This window comes from Haliotis cracherodii, unplaced genomic scaffold (assembly GCF_022045235.1).
Source record: "Haliotis cracherodii isolate W230 unplaced genomic scaffold, xgHalCrac1.p SCAF_10, whole genome shotgun sequence".
NCBI lineage: Eukaryota > Metazoa > Mollusca > Gastropoda > Lepetellida > Haliotidae > Haliotis > Haliotis cracherodii.
In genome coordinates, this window is record NW_027266265.1 from 13,665,871 (window position 1) to 13,687,735 (window position 21,865).

A 21,865-nucleotide genomic window follows, 5' to 3' on the forward strand; every position below is an offset into this window, starting at 1 on the left:
CGCGTTGAACCAGATCTCAGCATAACGGTCTTCCTGCAAAGAAGATGATGTCACCCTTAACGATCTCCCTCGTTATGTGTTTTGCTGTTAGTTTCCATGTGAGCAGACCTTTGCATAAGTAAATAGTTTGAAGGACGTAAATCCCTTTCCCTCCACATTATGCAGACACACCGTGAGATAACAGAAATAGTAATTCTACCATGACATTGAAAAAAACTTGATTCTCACTGGTCAAACATAGGATTAAAATCAGGCATCAATTTCCGTTTGATACCTCTAACTTAACCAGCACTTTTCACACACAAAACGCATCGATCAGTTAGAAATATAGATATGTAGAGAGGCGTTAAACTAATCCACCCATGCTTATGCGTGCGGCGTAAAACAAATTTAACCCAGTAGAATATTTGATAAATGAGTCATCTCGACGATTATACAACGCCACAGTATAAACACTCCGCCACACCGACGGCTACAAAGTAGCGACACTTGTACATTATGGGCATTGGGCAGACCTCCCAATCAAATCATAGACTCTGAGCGCTTAGTTCTGAGGGGGGGGGGGGAGGGGATTTATTTTATAGAAAACATTTTTCCGTGGGAAAGTTAACTTGAATAAGAAATGAATAATGATCTTATTTGACCCCCCCCCCCCCCCCCCCCCCCCCCCCCCCCCCCCACACACACACACACACACACACACACCCGACCCCACACTCCCCCCCCCCCCCCCCCCCTGTAAAAAAAATTAACTACGGCCTTGATTAGAGCCACAGTATGACAGGGATGGGAGAAAGGAAAAATAGCATGGTTCAGGGACTGTGACAGAACAATCCCAGTGAACAGCATGGCACCAAAGTTCATCCTAGAAGTGCACACAGGGCGGGGCAATGTTGGCCTTGGTTCAGTACAGCAGAGAACAGAGGAAGTACAGCAATTTGCCTGTTCTGCCTGCACTAACTCACTCGCCAGATCCCTCCACTGCTGCTGGCGTAGGTTCAAAGCACTGGTACCGGATTTCCTTTATCTGTTTTTTTCAAATCGTGGCAGTGAATGGTCACGTTGGTTGGTTGGTTGTTTAACGCCGCACTCAGCAATATTCCAGCTATATGACGGCGGTCTGTAAAATAATCGAGTCTGGACGAGACAATCCAGTGACTGACATTATGAGCATCGATCCACGCAATTGGGATCGATGACATGCATCAATCAAGTCAGCGAGCCTGACCACCCGATCCCGTTAGTCTTACGACAAGCATAGTCACCTTTTACGGCAAGAATGGGTTGCTGACGACCTATTCTACCCCGGATTATCATGGGTCTGAATTGTCACGTGACCATTCTAATGGCCAACACCTATATTTAATTCCCGTCTCTTCATTCATCCATTCGTTAATTTGCGAATTTGTATATTGACCCCAATTTATTCTCATTTCATAATTTATTCATGAACAGATGTTTCATATTCGCAATCCATTCACGTTAATGTCCAAGTGGCCCCAGTTCGCTGTGCAGGATTGCGTCTCTTATGCTTACAAGAAACCTGTGATCGTGGGTTCGAATCCCAAATTCACCCTGTGTCTAAGTCATAAACGTCTAGGACCTGCTACACTTCGGGCGTTCCTCCCACATCAAGCTGACACGCCGTGATATAACTGGAATACTGTTAAACATTGCGTTAAACCAAAGTCCTCTTCTCACTCACTCACTCACTTTAAAAAGACAACTATTGTTATCCATCATTGCACCGGAGTCGTCTCTACATAGATAAACATTGCGATACAAACATGGAAATATTCATAACTAAGGAATAGATATAAGGGGGGCGGTCGGGTAGCCTAGTGGTTAAAGCGTTCGCTCGTCACGCCGAAGACCCGGGTTCGATTCCCGACATGGGTACAATGTGTGAAGCCCATTTGTGGTGTCCCCAGCCGTGATATTGCTGGAATATTGCTAAAAACGGCGTAAAACCACACTCACCCACTAAGATATATGGCTAAACAAGTACATTATTACAGTAATGTAGATGTAGGTTCTAACGTCGTTATCAAGCTAAGTGACGTTTCGGTGTAGGTTCTAACGTCGTTATCAAGCTAAGTGACGTTTCGGTGTAGGTTCTAACATCGTTATCAATCTAAGTGACGTTTCGGTGTAGGTTCTAACAACGTTATCAAGTTAAATGATAAAGTCTCTCCTGATTGTTATAAAGAACTTGTTCTTTCATATATCATATCCTTACTTAGTACTCCAACTTCTAAATGCCCCTCAAAAGGCTATCCTATTCATATTTCTAAATCGGACAACAAACGATGTTTCCTGGTATGTTTTTGTGTTTACTGCGCAACGTTAAGTGTCGTGTAATGGGAGAACATTACAAATGACTACGTAATTTTATCCTTCTCAGCCATCTACAGTGACATGTCAGCCCGCAAAAACTTATGTCGATTATAGGCGGTTCTGTTGTATGGTGATTTAACCTGCCACTTTTCGCTTACCCAGCACGACCGTCTTCGTGGTCTAAAGGTAGAGCGTGGGCCCGGAGAGTGAAAGGTCCGGGGTTCGATCCCCGGCCGCGTCATACCAAAATACGTTAAAAGATGGTACTTGTTGTTACCCTGTCGGGAGCTCGGCATTAAGGGGCTAAAACAAGGACTGGTCGGCTCGGAGTCAGTATACTGTGTCTGAGTGGGGTGAGGTATCCATCTTAAACTGCGGCATGGTATCTCAGTGAGCTTGCTAGCACGGACTAGTACAAGCACACACGTGCATGCACGTCGCTATACAAGTGCAATAATCTTGGACGCGACGTTAAACCCAATTTCACCTCACCTCACTGACCCAGCCTGGGTCCCGTTCCACAAAGCTACAGTAGCGCTACGACAGTCGTATGTCCATGTTAAAGTATGGGAGTTACGATCGTCTGAGCGCTACGATCGTTTTGTGGAACGGGGCCCTGGACGCACCATCTCGATCGCAGTAACCACTGGCAACATATCACCGGAAGTATCGAAGCAGACCCATCAGCCTTGAACTTGGGGTCAAATCATGGAAGCTGAACTCAGCAATGGAGAACATCAGTGGGTGTAACTGTGGTCGGATGTCATCTGGGTCGGGTAAACACAGCTCCACACCCAGGTAGGGATTAAATCAACAAGATCTATGACCACGTGACTTGTCGGCTGCCCGCGATTGACACGGCTTGTTTGCACGAGATGTATAACTGATGTATACTTATGCAGATGTCATCGGGTGGATTTCTGGATGAATACGTTCAAGTACATCATGCTTTTCGTGCTAGCCCATTCGTGACCAACCCGTGTTATTCCGGGACAAGCATAATAGCGACTCGTGCCCCTCTCATGGCATTCGTGACCAACTCGTGTTATTTCGGGACAAGCCGAATACCGACTCAAGGCCATTTTTGCGACTGGGTTTCGTCTTAGCGCAAACGGGCATACACAATTGTCAACTCCTTGCGTAATGGTTCACATATATTTTCCCATATATTATATATATTCCAGATGCAATTTAAAGCACGCAAGGACATGCGGAATTATACAGTATGATTGAACACATTTAACTGTGTCTTGGGTATATTTTTAGGTGCAAGACATATGTAAAATCAAAAATTATTTCTGAGGGATTCTTTGACAAAAAACTTGAAATCATACTCGCATTCAGATGGGTTTGTCGTATTTTCGCACATAACATTCATCGATGGGGGACGAGTCTTCTTGCGGGTTACGGAAAGGGGCGAGTGGTGACGAATGGTGCTGGCCTACTTAAACGGGGTCAAAGAGTCACAATGGCCGATCAGTATGAACTGATGTTTGTTGTTTTACGCCGCACTCAGCAATATTCCAGCTATATGACGGCGGCCTGTAAATAATCGAGTCTGGACCAGAGAGTCCAGTGATTGACACCATGAGCATCGATCCACGCATAAGTAAATAGTTTGAAGGACCTGGATCACTTTCCTTCCACATTAAGCTGACCCACCGTGATATAACAGAAATACTTATTTTACCATGACATTGAAGATAACTTGATTCTGATTGGTCAAAATAGGATTAAAATCAGGCATCAAATTACATTTGATGCCTCCGAATTAACCAGCATTTTCACACACAAAATGCATCGATCAGTTCGAAATACAAATATGCAAAGCGATGTTAAACTAATCCACTCATGCATATGTGTGCGGCGTTAAAACCAATTTAACCCAAAAGAATATTGCATAAATGAGTATTATCTCGGAGACTATACAACGCCACGCAGTAAACACTCAGCCACATCGACGGCTACAAAGTAGAGAAACTTGTATATTATTTCTATCACCCTTTTAACACAAACACAAATGCTCAACTCTAAATAAACCTAACTCTAACTCGCTCTTTGATATTAAAAGGTTGTTATTTTATTAGTGGTATGCATGAAGGACTACAAGAGTTATCCCCCTTCTCCCATCACACTGTAGAATGTATTATCATGTATCCTTAGTTACGGTATGTATATATGTTCTTCTTGATTGTGGTGGCATGTACATGTGTTTTAATTTGGTCCTGGTAATGCCAGTCAGGCTGAAGGGTCAGTTGTGACTGAGGATTTAGTAAAGATACCATGTTTTGAACTACAGTCATCGTTGTTGTCATTATTGACTATTGATTTAAGACGGGATGTAACAGTGTTGCATTCACATTTCTGCGCCTCTTCGTTCGGGTGAAGAGTTCTAAAAATAGAGATTATGGCCGTAAAACAAAAAAATTATGGGCATTGTTCATGACGTCAGCTGTGTAGTTAATGCTGATTGCCTTCTAGGTCTGTGACTAAGACGGGTTGAGCTACGGACGGTATGTATGCTGTATGCAACTAACATAAATAATTGTACATGACATTATTTAACTCTTTTGGGTTGATGTGGAGATTGAATGTCTCCATCAGTCGAGATACCACTGTTGTATAACTCGGTATGTTGTATTCGTCACTCACCCACTCACGCACGCGACCCGTGAAGATCCGGGTCAGAGAAGGTCTTCAGCAACCCATGCTTGCCGTAAAAGGCGACTATGCTTGTAGTAAGAGGCGACTAACGGGATCGGGTGGTCAGGCTCGCTGACTTGGTTGATACATGCCATCGTATCCCAATTGCGTGGATCGATGCGCTTGGTGTCAATCACGGGATTGTCTTGTCCAGACTTGCTTATTTACAGACCGCCGTCATATAGCTGGAATATTGCTGAGTGCGGCGTTAAACAACAAACAAAACAACAATAAATAAACAAAAAACAACATATTTCTAATTACTCGCAGTGGAATGAGATGTTCACAGTGTCTGGAACCCGTTGAATGTTCGCATATTTAAGTTCCATGGGGTACCGATCTTGATCAAGTTATTTTCATTTTTCCAAAAAAAAAGTGTTTAATTGCAATAAAACATGTTCACCGGTTTATTAACTGATTTGATCTGAGGTTCATATTTCGACGTAGGCATCAATGGGTTTTCTTGAACGTCTTCAAAATTCCCGTGAACCAACGGTTTGTCTACGTTTTGCAACCACTCGAAATTCTGAAGATCGCGACATGATCGGCAATTCCAAGTTGTCCTCGTAGTTATTCGAGGAGTACGCTGGTATTATTTTTTTACCTCCAATGATCGAAACTGAAGGAACCAATGTACTTTATATTCCCGTCCAAACAACTTTGCAGCGATGTTTACTTGACTTGATAATGTAAGTATGTGCCGTATTCCAGTTGGGGCGAAGCCAATTCTTTGAATGAGAATTCCCGCACAAAATATACGGTTACATTTTAATGACAAATTCTCTCTTTAAACCTGACCTCTGCATGTTGTACTGATGCCAACACCCTGGCCATCTTCAATCAGCCATACTTTCGTAAGTAACGGTAATTATCAGTCTACGCAATCTCGGTGAAAAATCCAGATAATGTGGTATCATTGTAAAGAATGTCAATCCGAATATGTCATAAGTTCTGACTCATAAAACAATGGTTACTTACGCCTCTGCCGAATAAAAGCATGCAATTTTCAAGTGCCCTGCTCGACAATTGTCGCAACACGCACGCCCGTACTCGTTAGGCCAGAGTGACTATTTTTGCCATTCGCCAGACTCGTCCCCCTGTTATGTGAATGTTATGTGCGAAAATACGACAAACCCATCTGAATGCGCGTATGATTTCAAGTTCTTCGTCAAAGAATCCATCAGAAATATTTTTTTTATTTTACATATGTCTTGCATCTAAAAATAAACCGAAGACACAGTTAAATGTTTTCAATTATACTGTATAATTCCGCATGTCCCAATGTGCTGTAAATTGCATCTGAAGTATATATAATATATGGGGAAGTATATGTGAACCATTACGCAACGAGTTGACGATTATTTCAGGTATTCCCCTTTGCGCTTAGACGGAACCCGATCACAAAAATGGCCATGAGATTGGCACGAGTCGCCATTCGGCTTGTCCCGGAATAACACGAGTTGGTCACGAATGTATTTTTGCAACACGCAGTCTAATGGTTACTAATCCACTCAAGCATAATATTTATGTGTGCGGCGTTAAAACCAATTTAACCCAGTAAAATATTGGATAAATGAGTATCATCTCGGAGACTATACAACGCTACACAATATACGCTCAGCCACACCGACGGCTACAAAGTAGCGACAAATGTACATTACATGTACTTCTATCAGCCTTTTTAAACAAAAAAAACACACGCTCAATTCTAAATAAACCTAACTCTAACTCGCTCTTTGATATTAAAAGGTTGTTATTTTATTAGTGGTATGCATAAAGAACTACAAGAGTTATCCCCCTTCTCCCATCACACTGTAGAATGTATTATCATGTATCCTTAGTTACGGTATGTATATGTGTTCTTCTTGGTTGTGGTGGCATGTACATGTGTTTTAATTTTGTCCTGGTAATGCCAGTTAGGCTGAAGGGTCAGTTGTGACTGAGGATTTAGTAAAGATACCATGTTTTGAATTGCAGTCATCGTTGTTGTCATTGACTATTGATTTAAGACGAGATGTAACAGTGTGTTCCGTTCACATTTCTGCGCCTCTTCGTTCGGGTGAAGAGTTCTAAAAATAGAGATTATGGCTGTAAAACAAAAAGTTTATGGGCATTGTTCATGACGTCAGCTGTGTAGTTGATGCTGATTGCCTTCTAGGTCTGTGACTAAGACGGGTTGAGCTACGGACGGCATGTATGCTGTTAGCTACTTGAATAAATAATTGTACATGACATTATTTAATCCTTTTGGGTTTGTGTGGAGATTGAATGTCTCCGTCAGTCACGATACTACTGTTGTATAACTCGGTATGCTGTATTATTTTCGGCGAATTTATACCGGTACAGTCCCGCCACTCTCGAAATAAACTCTCCCCCACCCTACGAAATAAAATCTCCCTCCAGAATATTTCCTCCCCCGGTCGTTTTATAAATACTTGCCATGCAGTTCAATATGCATTGCCTAAAAGTCGGGCCGGGCCGGGCCGGGCCGGGCCAAAGTGTTATTGGCTAATTACTTCATACCTACATATTATTGATGCGACATACACACATGACATTACTGAACAATCACCAACCAAAAACGTGCACCATAATTAAGTAATTCGGAGTAAATCACTTGAAAACCAGAAATTGGAGCTGTGTGTAAGCGTCGTTGAGCTAGGTAACATGTAAAAGATCAATCGTTAAACGAAATACGATTTGAAACGTATCAAATACTTCAAGCTATCGTGATACAAATTTCCATCTGTCGGCGTAGCGTTTATATCATAGGAACGTACTATATCTAAGTAAATACCACTTTATAATGTCACTGTTCATCGTTTTTAAAGCAGACACGTTGGTTAAAGTAGACCTCTTCTCCCCATACTCTCAACAGTCTCACAAGTGTTCGGTCCCACTTAGCCCGGGCTGTCAAAATCAACTAGCACCTCACAGATGTAACATGAAATGGATTCACACCTATAGATTAGTATTTTATCTACCTATATACCACTTTATAGTGTCTCAGATCGCGGTATTTAAGGAAAACAAGGGGCTCAAAGTGAAGCCCTTTTCCCTCTACATTCTCAACATAGTCTCTATCAGAAGTGTTTGGCTTGTGTAGGGTCCGACTTGGCCCGGGCTGAGAATCTGTACCGGTATAAAATCTCCGGGGGAAGAATTTGTACGGGGGAGAGTTTATACCGGGACACCGGCAGGTTGTGTGATAGTAACGTGCACGAAAATATTTTCAATACGAATTTCTGCCAGCGCTGGCCGAGGTCCTGTGAAGGATATAAATGTGTCATTCATATGTAATTAGGAGAAATCATTGGCTGTACCTGCTGTAAACCCGGCCCCTACATCCGACCTTTATTAGAAGAAAGGCGGTACTTCCTTTGTGGAAAATGGTTAGGTTCAGTGAAATCGATGATGGAGAATTCAAAGAGTGTCATACAACAAAAGTTGGTTGATTTCTACATTCAAGGCCTCAGTGACGCGTTGAAAAGGCTTTATGGTAGACATATGGAGGACATTTCCAAATCAGTGACAAACATGATGACATTTCCTTATTTCAATTCGTACCACATGTTCAGGTGTTTTTTCAGGCGAACAATTGACTTGCCGTTGCATGTGTTTGCAACGGATGACACCGGTGAGGCAAGATACGCACGCCTCGCGAACACCTGGTGTCATCACTATCTTACTGATTCATAAACAAATGCGTGTGTGCGTGCGTGCGTGCGTGCGTGCGTGCGTGTTTGCTGTTTAACGCCGCACTCAACAATATGCCAGCTATATGACGGCGGTCTGTAAATAATCGAGTATGGAACAGACCATCCCGTGATTGACATCATTCGCATCGATCCACGCAATGGGGATCGATGACACGCATCAACCAAATCAGCGAGCCTCACCGACCGATCCCGTTAGTCGCCTCTTACGACAAGCATAGTCGCCTTTTACGGCAAGTATGGGTTGCTGAAGACCTTGGCCCTGTTCCTCAAAGCGATCTTAGTGCTACGTTGATCGTAGGCCTATGATGAAGTATGGGAGTTACGACCAACTTAGCACTAAGATCGCTTTGTGGAACAGGTTCCTGTTCTACCCGGGATCTTCACGGGTCGCGTGTGTGTGACTGCTCGTCTACTTTTACTAGTCCGTTGCGTGCGTGCGAGTGACTGCTTGCCTGCTCTTACTAGTCCGGACTAGTGGTTTCATACTTAAACCCTGCTGCAGTTGTAACATGGATACACAACTCCATCCGACCCCTTGCTCTATCCCCTCAATGCCGAGCACCAGGCGGGGTAAAAATAAGTACAAATACCATCTTTTATCTTCCTTTGGTATACTGACTCCGAGCCGACCAGTCCTTGTTTTAGCCCCTTAATGCCGAGCGCCAGACAGGGTAACAACAAGTACCATCTTTTAACGTCTTTTCGTATGACGCGGCTCCGGGCGGACACTCTTCCATTAGACCACGGGGGCGGTCTCGTCCTGGAATAACACGAGTTGGTCACGAATGAACTGTCCAGGGCCATAGTTCCCACCCAGCGTGTGGAAGACAATATTCTGATTGTTCAGCGGATGTAAGCATTCAAAGTTCAATTCTATTTCGAGTTGACAATAACATTAGTGCACACTCCATTGTCTGTTGATCTCTGAGTCTTGTAACACTAACGTTTATAACGAACACGCTTATAGCGAAATGACCGATATAACGAACTTTTATTTTAGTCCCTTAAATGTGCCGGAAATTAATTCCGCCTCATTAAGTTTGGAGAATGTGCTTTAACAATGTAAGTATGGGCCTGTATGAATGAATATCAGTACGTGACATTAAGTTATATATATTGCAGTTGTTTGTTCTCATGGGGGTTATCCCCGGTTGTCTTCGAGTGTAAACGGAGCCTACATGATGTACGTTTAGCGCTCTGGGCATATTTTAGGATACGATTAGGCAGCGTTATAAGCGCTCTGTAGTAGTTATGAGTGAGTGAGTATTGGTTTGCTTTTAGCAATATTCCAGCAATATCACCAGAAATAGGCTCCACACATTGTACCCATGTGCGGAATCGAACCACCTAACATTGCAACCACTAGGCTACCCCATCGTCCCTAGTAGTAGTAGTAGTAGTAGCAGTAGTAGTAGTATAGTAGTAGTAGTAGTAGTAGTAGTAGTAGTAGTAGTAGTTGTTGTTGTTAGGAGCGTTATATATAACGATATATATATATATATATATATATATATATATATATATATATATATATAACGCTCCTTATATATAACGTTATATATATAAGTTTGTCTCTGTGTGTGTACACGCTCCTAACAACAACTACTACTACTACTATATGCATTATTATTATTATTATTATTATTATTATTATTATTATTATTATTATTATTATTATTATTTCAAACAATCTCCCGGTATCTTATCTACTTCATACGTAACCTGTCGTCCCAACTCGGCTGGATTACAGTCGTTCCCTGATATTTTTTTCCACGTGAGTCGATAACCTCCTCGCCTGTACAAGGAAACTAGATTGCAGTGACGCTGCACCCAAGTGAATAAAGAAACACGTCACCACACGTGACAATAGATATGCTCATATCTGCCTTCAACAAGGACAGCAATGGCTCATCATGTTAACCGGGAACGCTAGGGGGCAACCTACCGCACCTGCCTGTCGACGGTCACCATGCAATGGGGTCGGCTAACGTTGAACGGGTTGAGCAACACCTTCAAGTGGAGACTGGCGGGGCTTCCCCAACGCATCCCAATGTGCGTACCACAGTTCATATTCAGTGACAGGTACAGTGAGCCTTTCGTTGTGAAATCAATGTCCGGATATACGAGTCATTAATTATATACATGTATTGGCGTTAAGAATAGTTGCTGTCCGGAATGCGGGGTTTCTGGTTTAACGAGGTCCGAGTAACGAGGTTTCTTTGTACTTGTCAAATCCTGAGAAGCGGTTTGAGTCGAATGACTGGAGTCATCAATTATCCAGGCAATTATATCGCAAAGCTGTTATGATAAATGCTGTGGTCCCATTCGCCATCTTAACGTCCTGTTTAGCCCAATTAAGAATAATATTATACAATAGCAGTCGAATCAAATCTGCTATTTAAAAAAACAGTCAAATCAAATCGACCCGTGAAGATGCGGGGTAGAATAGGTCTTCGGCAACCCATGCCTGCCGTAAAAGGCGACTGTGCTTGTAAGATGCGTCTAACCGGGTGGGTGGTCAGGCTCGCTGACATGGTTGATGAATGTCATCGTATCCCAATTGCTGGATTGTCTGATCCATACTCGATTATTTACAGACCGCCGTCATATAGCTGAAATATTGCTGAGTGTGGCATTAAACAAACAAACAAACAAACAATCAATCAAATCAAATCATACTCACAAGTGAGAGCAATTCTGCAAGTAGTTATAATAGGTTAGGCGTTGGTGCGTCCGGGGTAGTTATTATGGGTATGGAGATATAATACCCTGGATACTCGAGGATGAACCACAGGGTTTTAGGTAGAGACAAATGCGAAAATGAAGTTACGAACATTTTTGGGTGGATATTTCGGTCAGTATACTGTGGGGTTTCCATGTTAAAACTGCGGCATGGCGTAGCATGGTATCTCGGCTAGCTAGCAATACAAAGCTGGCGTTAGTCCAAACACACGAACGCACGCGCGCGCGCGCACACACACACACACACACACACACACACACACACACACACACTTCCCTGTGAATACTTGTATAGGGGTCCTCACCTGACCAGTCACACACACACACACGAGCGCACGCGTGCATGGGCGTCACTATTTACGTACAGTAATCTTAAACGCGAGTTTTAATCCCCGTTTCACCTCACCTCACCTCGCCTCATTACTCATGCTTTCAGTCATTGGTTCGTTTGGTCCATACTCGATAATTTATATAAGGCTGTAATATAACTGGACTATTGTTTACAATGTTCATTCACTCCACTACACTTCTCATTTTACACAAAAGACATTAGAATATAGACAACAGAACATGGCATTACAGGTGTTTTTTATATAGTTTATTCGTTTAATTAGTTTTAATTAATATTCAATTAGTAATGCATTTGTTTTAGAGCGAATAACAATTTACACCTTAAATGGGCGTAGGCGTTAACTCTCAACAGAACACGGGACCCTTATCGTGCATATAGTATGATATATTTTTATCATTATTTAATATCTAATACGTGGCCATATATTATACTTTCTATCCATGCACGTCTTGTCAGCGATGAAAATGAGTGAAGAGTTATATCTTGCACAATGACTTAAGCTGGTGACATTTCGTCTTTGAGGGGTTTATTTTTGATCTGATGACGCAACACGCAGTCACGATCGGTACACACTAATGACCCTCTAACGTCATCTTTATAACCTTGTCAATCGATTATCTCCTCCTGGTTGCCTTACACGTGTAGTAAGACCAGCGGAGTTTGAAGTTACAATAATTAATATTATTTACGTCGTGACAGCTAAAGAAACGTAAATACTTCTCAATTTTACAGTATCGAAACACAAAAAAAGTTAAAATAAATAAATAAATAAGTATCCTGATAGCAAACGTTATTATATGATAATAAATATATATTGTAGTTCTGTAGTCGTCTTCTGCGGCGATGTAACTTGAACCATGAAAACATGACTGTTATGATCCTATAAATAGCCAAGTCACTGTGTCTCGCAAACAGTACAGCTCCAGGTGAATAGTTCTAAAAATAGCATATTGCTACTCGCCTTAAATAAACGTCCATTTTCTCCATGTACAATATATATGAACTGTTTACGCGTTGTGTTTTCCTCATACCTCTGTAGTGACCCGACGGGTGTGTGTCTTCAAGGGGTAGGTATACCGTACGATACTGATGTTGCTCTGTCGGCAAAGCTTTGTTGATTAACCCGGTAGGGAAAACAATACGTGTATGTATTTGAGACCCACGGCTTCGTAGGTGTATAAACAAACACAACGTGTAGCCAGGTAGGTTGAATCGGTGTGTTTGTTTGTTTGTTTGTTTTGTGTTTGTTTGTTTGTTTTGTGTTTGTTTAACGCCATATTCGCCTTTTACGGCAAGCATGGGTTGCTGTAGACCTATGCTTACCGGATCTTCACGGGTCAGGTCAATCAGTACTCATTCGGATAAAGAATATTATCAGCGAACTACCAATTTTACTATGATGGCCGTCTGTACATAATCTTGGCCAAGTAGACCAATGGTTGGTGTCAAGGAGAATGTTCCATGTCGTCGGAGCACGATGACACGTAGTCGAGTATTACCACGTGGAGATCCACGTCTTCAGCAACCCATGTTTTTGTCGTAAAAGGCGACCATGCTTGTCGGAAGAGGTGACTAACGGGATCGGGTGATCAGGCTCGCTGACTTGGTTGATGAATGTCATCGTATCCCAATTGTGTGGATCGATGCTCATGATGTCAATCACTGGATTGTCTGATCCAGACTCGATTATTTGCAGACCTCCGTCATATAGCTGGAATGTGGGGGCGGTCGGGTAGTCTAGTGATTAAAGCGTTCGCTCGTCACGCCAAAGACGCGGGTTCAATTCCCCGCAACCGTACAATTCGTGAAGCCCATTTCTGGTGTTCTGTGATATTGCTGGCATATTGCTAAACGCGGCGTAAAGCCATACTCACTCACTTTTACTGTTATATAACGGTACCCAGAATCCCGTAGTACTCGTAACGGGAGCAGACTGGGTGCGTGGGTATGGTCGTCCATAGCTTTTGACCATATTCCGGCGACATCATGGAGCGGTCCACCAAAAATAGGACAAACACAGTACACCAATAGGGGGATTGGAACCCGGTCCATGCGTGACTAGCGATCGCTTTAACCACAAGGCTACCACACTGCCCCTAATTGGTTGAGTAACCGCCTCCGTGGTCTAGTGGTAGAGCGGAAGGTCCGGGTTCGATCCCCGGCCGCGTCATACCAAAAGACGTTAGAAGATGGTACTTGTTGTTATCCTGTCTGGCGCTTGGTATTAAGGGGCTAAAACAAGGACTGGTCGGCTCGGATTCAGTATTCTGTGTCTGAGTGGGGTATACATGTTAAACTGCGGCATGGTATCTCAGTGTGCTAGCACTATAAATCGGCATCAGTCCGGACTAGTACAAGCAGTCACACACATACATTATAAGTGCAATAATCTTGGACGCGACGTTAAACGCCATTTCACTTCACCTCACCTAACCCCACCTCACCTCACCTCAACGCCGCCTCCGTGGTCTTGTGGTAGAGCGCCCGCCAGGAGAGCGGAAGGTCCGAGGTTCGATCCCCGGCCGCGTCATACCAAAAGACGTTAAAAGATGGTACTTGTTGTTACCCAGTCTGGCGCTCGGCATTATGGGGCTAAAACAAGGCTCGGAGTTAGTATAATGTGTCTGAGTGGGGTATTCATGTTAAACTGCGGCATGGTATCTCAGTGAGCTAGCACTATAAATCGGCATCAGTCCGGACTAGTACAAGCAGCCACACAAACACACACACGTACATGCACGTCGCTATGTAAGTGCAATAATCTTGGACGCGACGTTAAACGCCATATCACCTCACCTCACCTTACCTCACCTCACCTCACCTCACCTCACCTCACCTCACCTAATTGGTTAATTTAAAGTATATGTGTTTTTCAGAAGCCACGTGCAAATGATATCATGGCTTCCGGTTACTTGAGCAAATGGAAAACGTGCAACACCCTCGCTCAATGCAACATGCACATGTTGACGTCTGCAGAAAGTTGTGACGTCGTGTTCCGGGTGGGCAAGGAGGAAAAGGTTGTGACAGCTCATCGCTACGTGCTCATCAGCAGGAGCTGCGTCTTCAACGCCATGTTTTGTGGCCCCCTAGCGGAGAAAGACGACATTAGTATTCCCGACGTAGGCATTGAAGATTTTGAGGCCTTCTTGAGGTAAAACAAATCAAAGTTATTCATTTTTACAGGACACCAACACGATTACCAAATGTCTAAGCTACCCAACAAATTCAAAATAATTATTTAAAAAAACACAAGTACACGCCCATGTTTGTGATGGAACATGAATTTCGACGGTGATGTATTTAATACGGATATCGTAGTTTTTTGGGGGTTTTTATCAGGAGTTTGCATTTTTGTCTGCGACTGTATTCAGACAACTAATTATTGACAACGTTTCTTTTTGTCGAATCCAATTATCAAGTGCGGTCGGGTAGCCTAGTGGTTAAAGCGTTCGCTCGTCACACCGGAGACCTGGGTTCGATTCCCGACATGGGTACAATGTGTGAAGCCCATTCCTGGTGTCCCCCGCCGTGATATTGCTGGAATATTGCTAAAAGCGGCGTAAAACATTAAGCACTCACTCAGGTGTTTACTTTCTTTTGCCCGTCAAAATATTCATCAACAAGGGCTCAAAACGCGTCATCCACAATCGCATCTTTGTCCGCAGTGGACGAGTTGAACTACGAACAGTAAACATGTAGGTCAGTCTCGTGAAATTACATTTCAGTAACGATCTGAAGTCCGAACAATAACCCTCTTTAACGTTCCAGTTTATAACATACAGGGTCGGAGGTGTTCAGACTCGTGAAGATCCTGGGTAGAATAGGTCTTCAGCAACCCGTGCTTGCCGTGAAAGGCGACTTTGCTTGTCGTAAAAGGCGACTAACGGGATCGGGTTGTCAGGCTCGCTGACTTGGTTGATGCATGTCATCGACCCCAATTGCGTGGATCGATGCTCATGATGTTAATTACTGGATTGTCTGGTCCAGACTCGATTATTGACAGACCGCCGACAGTTAGCTGGAATATTGCTGAGTGCGGCTTAAAACAACAAACCAACCAACCAATCGGAAGTGTTCAGGCGGAGCAGCTATACAGGGCTGACTCGATAAGCAGTGATTATACGAGGCCATCAGTTAATGGCCGACTACACGGGGACAACGGTAGTACTGTTAGCTTCGGGTCAACGAAACCCACTTTGTTCGTCAAAACTAAACTGATGATATACACAAAGCTAGAGGTCGTCATTACACTAACATGACATGACAATAACTACAACGTGATTACAATTAGAAATGGTCGAGCTGTGGAACTAGTCCTTCTGTTAGTTCCCGTACTCGTTTTCGTTGAGGAAATTGCCCTGTTGCCACCATTAGTCCTGGCGCCACCATTAGTCCTGGTGCCACCATTAGTCCTGGTGCCACCATTAGTCCTTGTGCCACCATTAGTCCTTGTGCCACCATTAGTCCTTGTGCCACCATTAGTCCTGGCGCCACCATTAGTCCTGGTGCCACCATTAGTCCTTGTGCCACCATTAGTCCTGGTGCCACCATTAGTCCTTGTGCCACCATTAGTCCTTGTGCCACCATTAGTCCTGGTGCCACCATTAGTCCTGGTGCCACCATTAGTCCTGGCGCCACCATTAGTCCTTGTGCCACCATTAGTCCTGGTGCCACCATTAGTCCTGGTGCCACCATTAGTCCTAGTGCCACCATTAGTTCTTGTGCCACCATTAGTCCTGGACTGGATCCAGTAAGTTTTATGGTGTATTCATATCTTCTCTTACCATGTATGGGCGGTCGGGTAGCCGAGTGATTAAAGCATTCGCTCGTCACGCCGACGACCCGGATTCGATTCCCGACATGGGTACAATGTGTGAAGCCCATTTCCGGTGTCCCCCGCCGTGATATTGCTGGAATATTGCTAAAATCGGCGTAAAACCATACTCACTCACTCTCTCTTACCATGTATATAGGCAGATAAAAGGTCTTTGTTGAGTGAGTGCGCTGTGTTAGGGTGACTGGGGGATTTTATGTCGCTTTCAACAATAAGACCACAGCAACTGAAATTGTTTGTTTGTTTGTTGTTTAACGCCACATTAAGCAATATTCCAGCTATATGACAGCGGTCTGTAAATTATCAAGTCTGGACCAGACAATCCAGTGATTGATATCATGAGCATCGATCCACGCAATTGGGATGCGATGACTTGCATTAACCAAGTCGGCGAGCCTGACCACCCGATCCCGTTAGTCGCCTCTTACGAGAAACATAGACGTCTTTCTCCAAGATAATGTTTTCTGTTAGGGGAGTACCCGAGCACTGATGTAATTGAAATACTGTTCAAAACGGCGTTGAACCAAACTCATTCACTCACAATAATATAGCCTATGATAAACACAACCTTCATCTAAATAATACCTATTATAAGTGGCAGTAGTATTTGTCAATTCGGTTTATTTCTGTGTTGGCCATCGGCCCATGGTTACATTTGCATTACAATGGACGTGATGTACATATATGTTATTGTTCTCGCAATGATGTACTGCTAAGATATAGCTTGCCAGATGTTTATTCAGTTGTGGACATAATATTAATTTCATATTTGGTCGGATATTCGTAATACTTCTTTGGAAAGTGAACCACCTGTAACTTGTCATAACAAGGACAGACTAACAGAAAAAGTGGTAGTAGTAGTTGTAGTAGTAGTAGTAGTAGTAGCAGCAGCAGTAGTAGTTGCAGTGGTGTCAATAGTGGTAGTAACAGTAGTAGTGATAGTAGTAGTAGTAGTAGTAGTAGTAGTAGTGGTAGTAGTAGTGGATTCGGAGGCAGCTGTTAAGGTTGTAACAGTAGTAGTAGCAATAACAGTAGAGTGAGTGAGTGAGTATGGTTTTACTCCGCTTTTAGCAATATTCCAGCAATATCACGGCGGGAGACACCAGAAATGGGCTTCACACATTTTACCCGTGTCGGGAATCGAACCCGGGTCTTCGGCGTGACGAGCGAACGCTTTAACCACTAGGCTACCCGACCGCCCCAGCAATAACAGTAGAAGTACCAGCGGTAGTAGTAGTAGTACTAAAAGTAGTAGTTGTGGTTGTAGTAGCAGCAGTAGTAGTAGCAGTGGTAGTAGTAGTAGTTGTGGTAGTAGCAGTTATAGTAGCAGCAGCAGTAGAAGTAGCAGTGGTAGTAGTAGCAGTAGTAGTAGTAGTTGTAGTAGTAGTAGTAGTAGTTGTGGTTGTAGAAGCAATTGTAGCAGCAGCAGCAGTAGCAGTGGTAGTAGGAGTAGTAGCTGCATCAGCAGTAGAAGTAGCAGCGGTAGTAGTAGTAGTAGTAATATGTAGTTATGGTGGTAGTAGCAATTGCTAATCATAGTGGTAGTGAGTGAGTGAATATTGCTTAACGCCGCATCAGCAATTTTGCAGCTATTCGCGGCGATATAGTGGTAGTAGCAATTATAGTAGCAGCAGTTGCAGAAGTAGTAGTAGTAGCTGCAGCAGCGGTAGTAGTAGTAGTGGTAGTAGAAGAAGACGCAGCAGTAATAACATCACCGTGTCCTTCCTTATATTACAGATACCTGTACACGGATATCCCCGACCTCACACCTGACAACGCGACAACAATGTTGTACCTGGCCAAGAAATACGCTGTGGGCGGTCTGGAGCGTTTATCCCTGGACTTCCTGGAGAGTTCCCTGACTCCGGACAGCGCCTGTGACGTCCTGGAACAAGCACACGGATTTGACGAGACGGACCTCACCGCGACGACGTTGGTGATGATGGCGGAGAATGGAGAGGAAGTCCTCGAGTCTCCGGGACTTGACGACCTCTGCCAATGCTGCTTCCATAGTGTGGTCAGCGCCCTCTGTCGGCTGGTCAAGCCGGAGTCCATGTTCAACGCAGCTGTCCGTTGGTCTGGGGCTGAGTGTGTCCGTCAAGGACTTGACGTGACCCCCCAAAACCAGAGAAAGGTCATCGGCTCAGGTTTTTTCCACATTCTTTTTCCTGATATGGATCCCTTGTTCTTTGTCAAGACTGTTGTACCAAGCAAATTGCTGACGAACGAAGAGCATGTGAAAATCCTCAGTTATTTCCTTTGCCCCGTCGAAGATGTGTCCCCTTTTGGTTCCCGATACACCAGGGAAGACCGTGCACTGTTGGAACGCGTGACATACTTCGAGACATTTGTGGTGCCCGTATGTTGTGACCAGAAGAAGTTCGGGGAATCACCGAAAGGGGAGATAACCGATGATTTGTTTGTGCGGTGCAGTCAGAAAGTGATGTTTCATGGATTTAACATATTCGGGTCTGGTCGACAACACATTTTTTGTCATAACTATCACATAAAAGTATACAAGAATGTCAGTTGTCATGGAAACTATAGAAGACTCACTTTAGAAACTGACATATTGGCCAGTTCGCTTTCCGACGCAAACGGTATAGCAAGCGCAAATTTAGGAAGACCCGTGTTCCTCGATGGTGGAGAAACATATCACATTCTGGTGACCTTGAAATCAGGCGACCTTCCACTCCACACAGGTGAAGGTCAGCGACTGAGTGTCGAGGTCGGACAGGTCAAGTTTTATTTCGGAAAGCGAACCTCCCCCGCGAGACTCATCTCAGGTATAATTTTCAGTGACGGTAGTCCAAAAGACGGAGGATTAAAACTAACACGGAACGTGCGCCTGAAGGGAAAGTAGTCACGAGACAGCCCGTTCATTTTACGAGTGCTTCCAGTGGTATTCATGTCGCTCAATCTGTAGACCACGTCAAGGAATTTAACTGCACAACGAAAGTCACACCGTAGAGTTGGAGCAGGGCTCCGTTCCTCAAAGCCATCGTAGCGCTACGATTGTCATAAGTCTATGTTAAAGTGGGGCGGTGGGATAGTCGAGTGGTTAAAGCGTTCCCTGGTCACACCGAAGGCCCGGGTTCGATTCCCCACATGGGTACAATGTGTGAAGACTATTTCTGGTGTTCCCGGCGCAATATTACTTGAAAATTACTTACAGCTACGTAAAAACCACTCACTCGCTCACTCACTCGTCAGTGATTGACACACTCACTCTCACTCCCTCATTCATTCATTAACACTGATTCAGTCATTCATGAAAAGGCGAACTCATCCATTAACGCAGGCCCGGGTTCGATTCCCCACATGGGTACAATGTGTGAAGCCCATTTATGATGTCCCCGGCGCAATATGACTTGAAAATTACTTACAGCTACGTAAAAACAACTCACTCACTCACTCACTCATCCACCCAACCACCCATACGCTCTCACTCACTCACTGACTCACTCACTCTGTTAAAGTATTGGAGTTATGCTACTTTAGCTTTGAGGAACGGGGCCCTGTTTCGGAGACCTACTTAAAGACACTGCTACATGTCATGTTCCGGGATACTCATTGGTACAGTCTGTGTTTCATACAATGAAATTCAGTATATATAAACATGATAAAAACATGTTCCAATATCAATAGTTTTACGTAAGTTGTTGTGTGTTTGTTGTTTCCAGCTATATGACGGCGGTCTGTAAATAATCGAGTCTAGACCAGTGATTGACATCATGAGCATCGACCTACGCAGCTGGGATACGTACGATGACATGCATCAACCAAGTCAGCGAGCCTGACCACCCGATATATATAAGCGAAGTAAGCGAAGACACGGTGTAACAAATGACGAATCAGAGAATGGACAGAGAAGTATGTTGTATAATTGACATACAGCATTCTATGCGGTGTTAAAGATAAAAACCTATCTATATGAGCGGATCTAATAAATTCAGTCCTCGAATTTTTGGATGCCTATGATTCCTGAAAAAGAATATTCCAGCTATATGACGGCGGTCTGTAAATAATGTTGGTGAAACCCGAGATAATAATAATTAATAGTAAAATTAAGAGCGAATTTGGAAATTCGAACCCACGATAATGGAACAAAGCGAATTGTGGTGTCTTGAACGACTGAGAAACGCCTGCAACTTCAATAAAAGATACGCTTGGAACAAACTTAAATTTTGTCACACATCCCAGTTTGGTTGGTTGTTGGTTGGTTTGTTGTTAAACGCCGCACTCAGCAATATTCCAGCTATATTACGGCGGTCTGTAAATAATCGAGTCTGGACCAGACAATCCAGTGACTGATATCATGAGCATCGATCAACGCTATTGAGATCGATGACATGTATCAACGAAGTCAGCGAACCTGACCACCCGATCCCGTTAGTCGCCTTTTACGACAAGCATAGTCACCTTTTACGACAAGCATAGTCACCGTTAGAATCTATATACGAGAAGTTCAGTGTGCGAATAACGGTGGCGTCACGATTGGTTTGGTTGGTTGGTTGGTTTGTTGTTTAACGCCGCACTCAGCAATATTCCAGCTATATGACAGCGGTCTGTAAATAATCGAGTCTGGACCAGATAACACAGTGATTAATATCATGAGCATCGATCCACGCAACTGGAATCGATGACATGCATCAACCAAGTCAGCGAGCCTGACCACCCGATCCCTTTAGCCGAAACTTACGACAAGCATAGTCGCCTTCTACGGCAAGCATGGGTTGCTGAAGACCTATTCTACCCCTGATCTTCACGGGTTCCAAAATATAAGTATATATATTCAACTAGAACGTTATAGACAGACGTAACGTAGACATTTCTTCGGAAAGAATCGTCTTTGCAGAAACAATTGTGAACAAACAGCAGTCACGTATACAAATTAACACTTTTATATGCGTGTACCCGAATAATAACGTTTTCCGTGACCAAAGATTAAAAATAATATCAGGTAGCCTGACTAAACGAGTCGTGCAAACCTGTTCAGGGATTACACTCGAAGTACGTGTTAATCCGACTGTAAACACGGATTCAAAGGATGTGTGGCAATACATTTCGTGCAGAAAACACGATAGAAATCTACAAAGAGAATGTATTTAGGTTTTGGGGAGAACAGAGAGCTTGCATTGGAATTTGGTTCTTTTCTATACACGACTGTAACTTCAT

The 21,865-nt window shown here is 43.6% G+C and overlaps 1 protein-coding gene across 3 annotated transcripts; it reads left to right on the top strand.

Moving 5' to 3' along the window:
* The first annotated feature begins 10,686 nt into the window (after positions 1-10,686).
* LOC139446764 (BTB/POZ domain-containing protein 6-like) lies at positions 10,687-20,149 on the top strand. 3 transcript variants are annotated; one of them, XM_071228089.1, is made up of 3 exons: positions 10,687-10,841; positions 14,730-15,004; positions 18,425-20,149. In XM_071228089.1, the coding sequence occupies exons 2-3, from the start codon at positions 14,751-14,753 to the stop codon at positions 19,548-19,550; spliced, it is 1,380 nt and encodes a 459-aa protein (XP_071084190.1). In that variant the 5' UTR covers positions 10,687-10,841; positions 14,730-14,750; the 3' UTR covers positions 19,551-20,149. The 3 variants fall into 3 exon arrangements, with proteins under 3 accessions (XP_071084190.1, XP_071084203.1, XP_071084196.1); XM_071228095.1 differs by lacking the exon at positions 10,687-10,841 and adding an exon at positions 13,045-13,055; XM_071228102.1 differs by lacking the exon at positions 14,730-15,004.
* Positions 20,150-21,865: the final 1,716 nt, after the last annotated feature.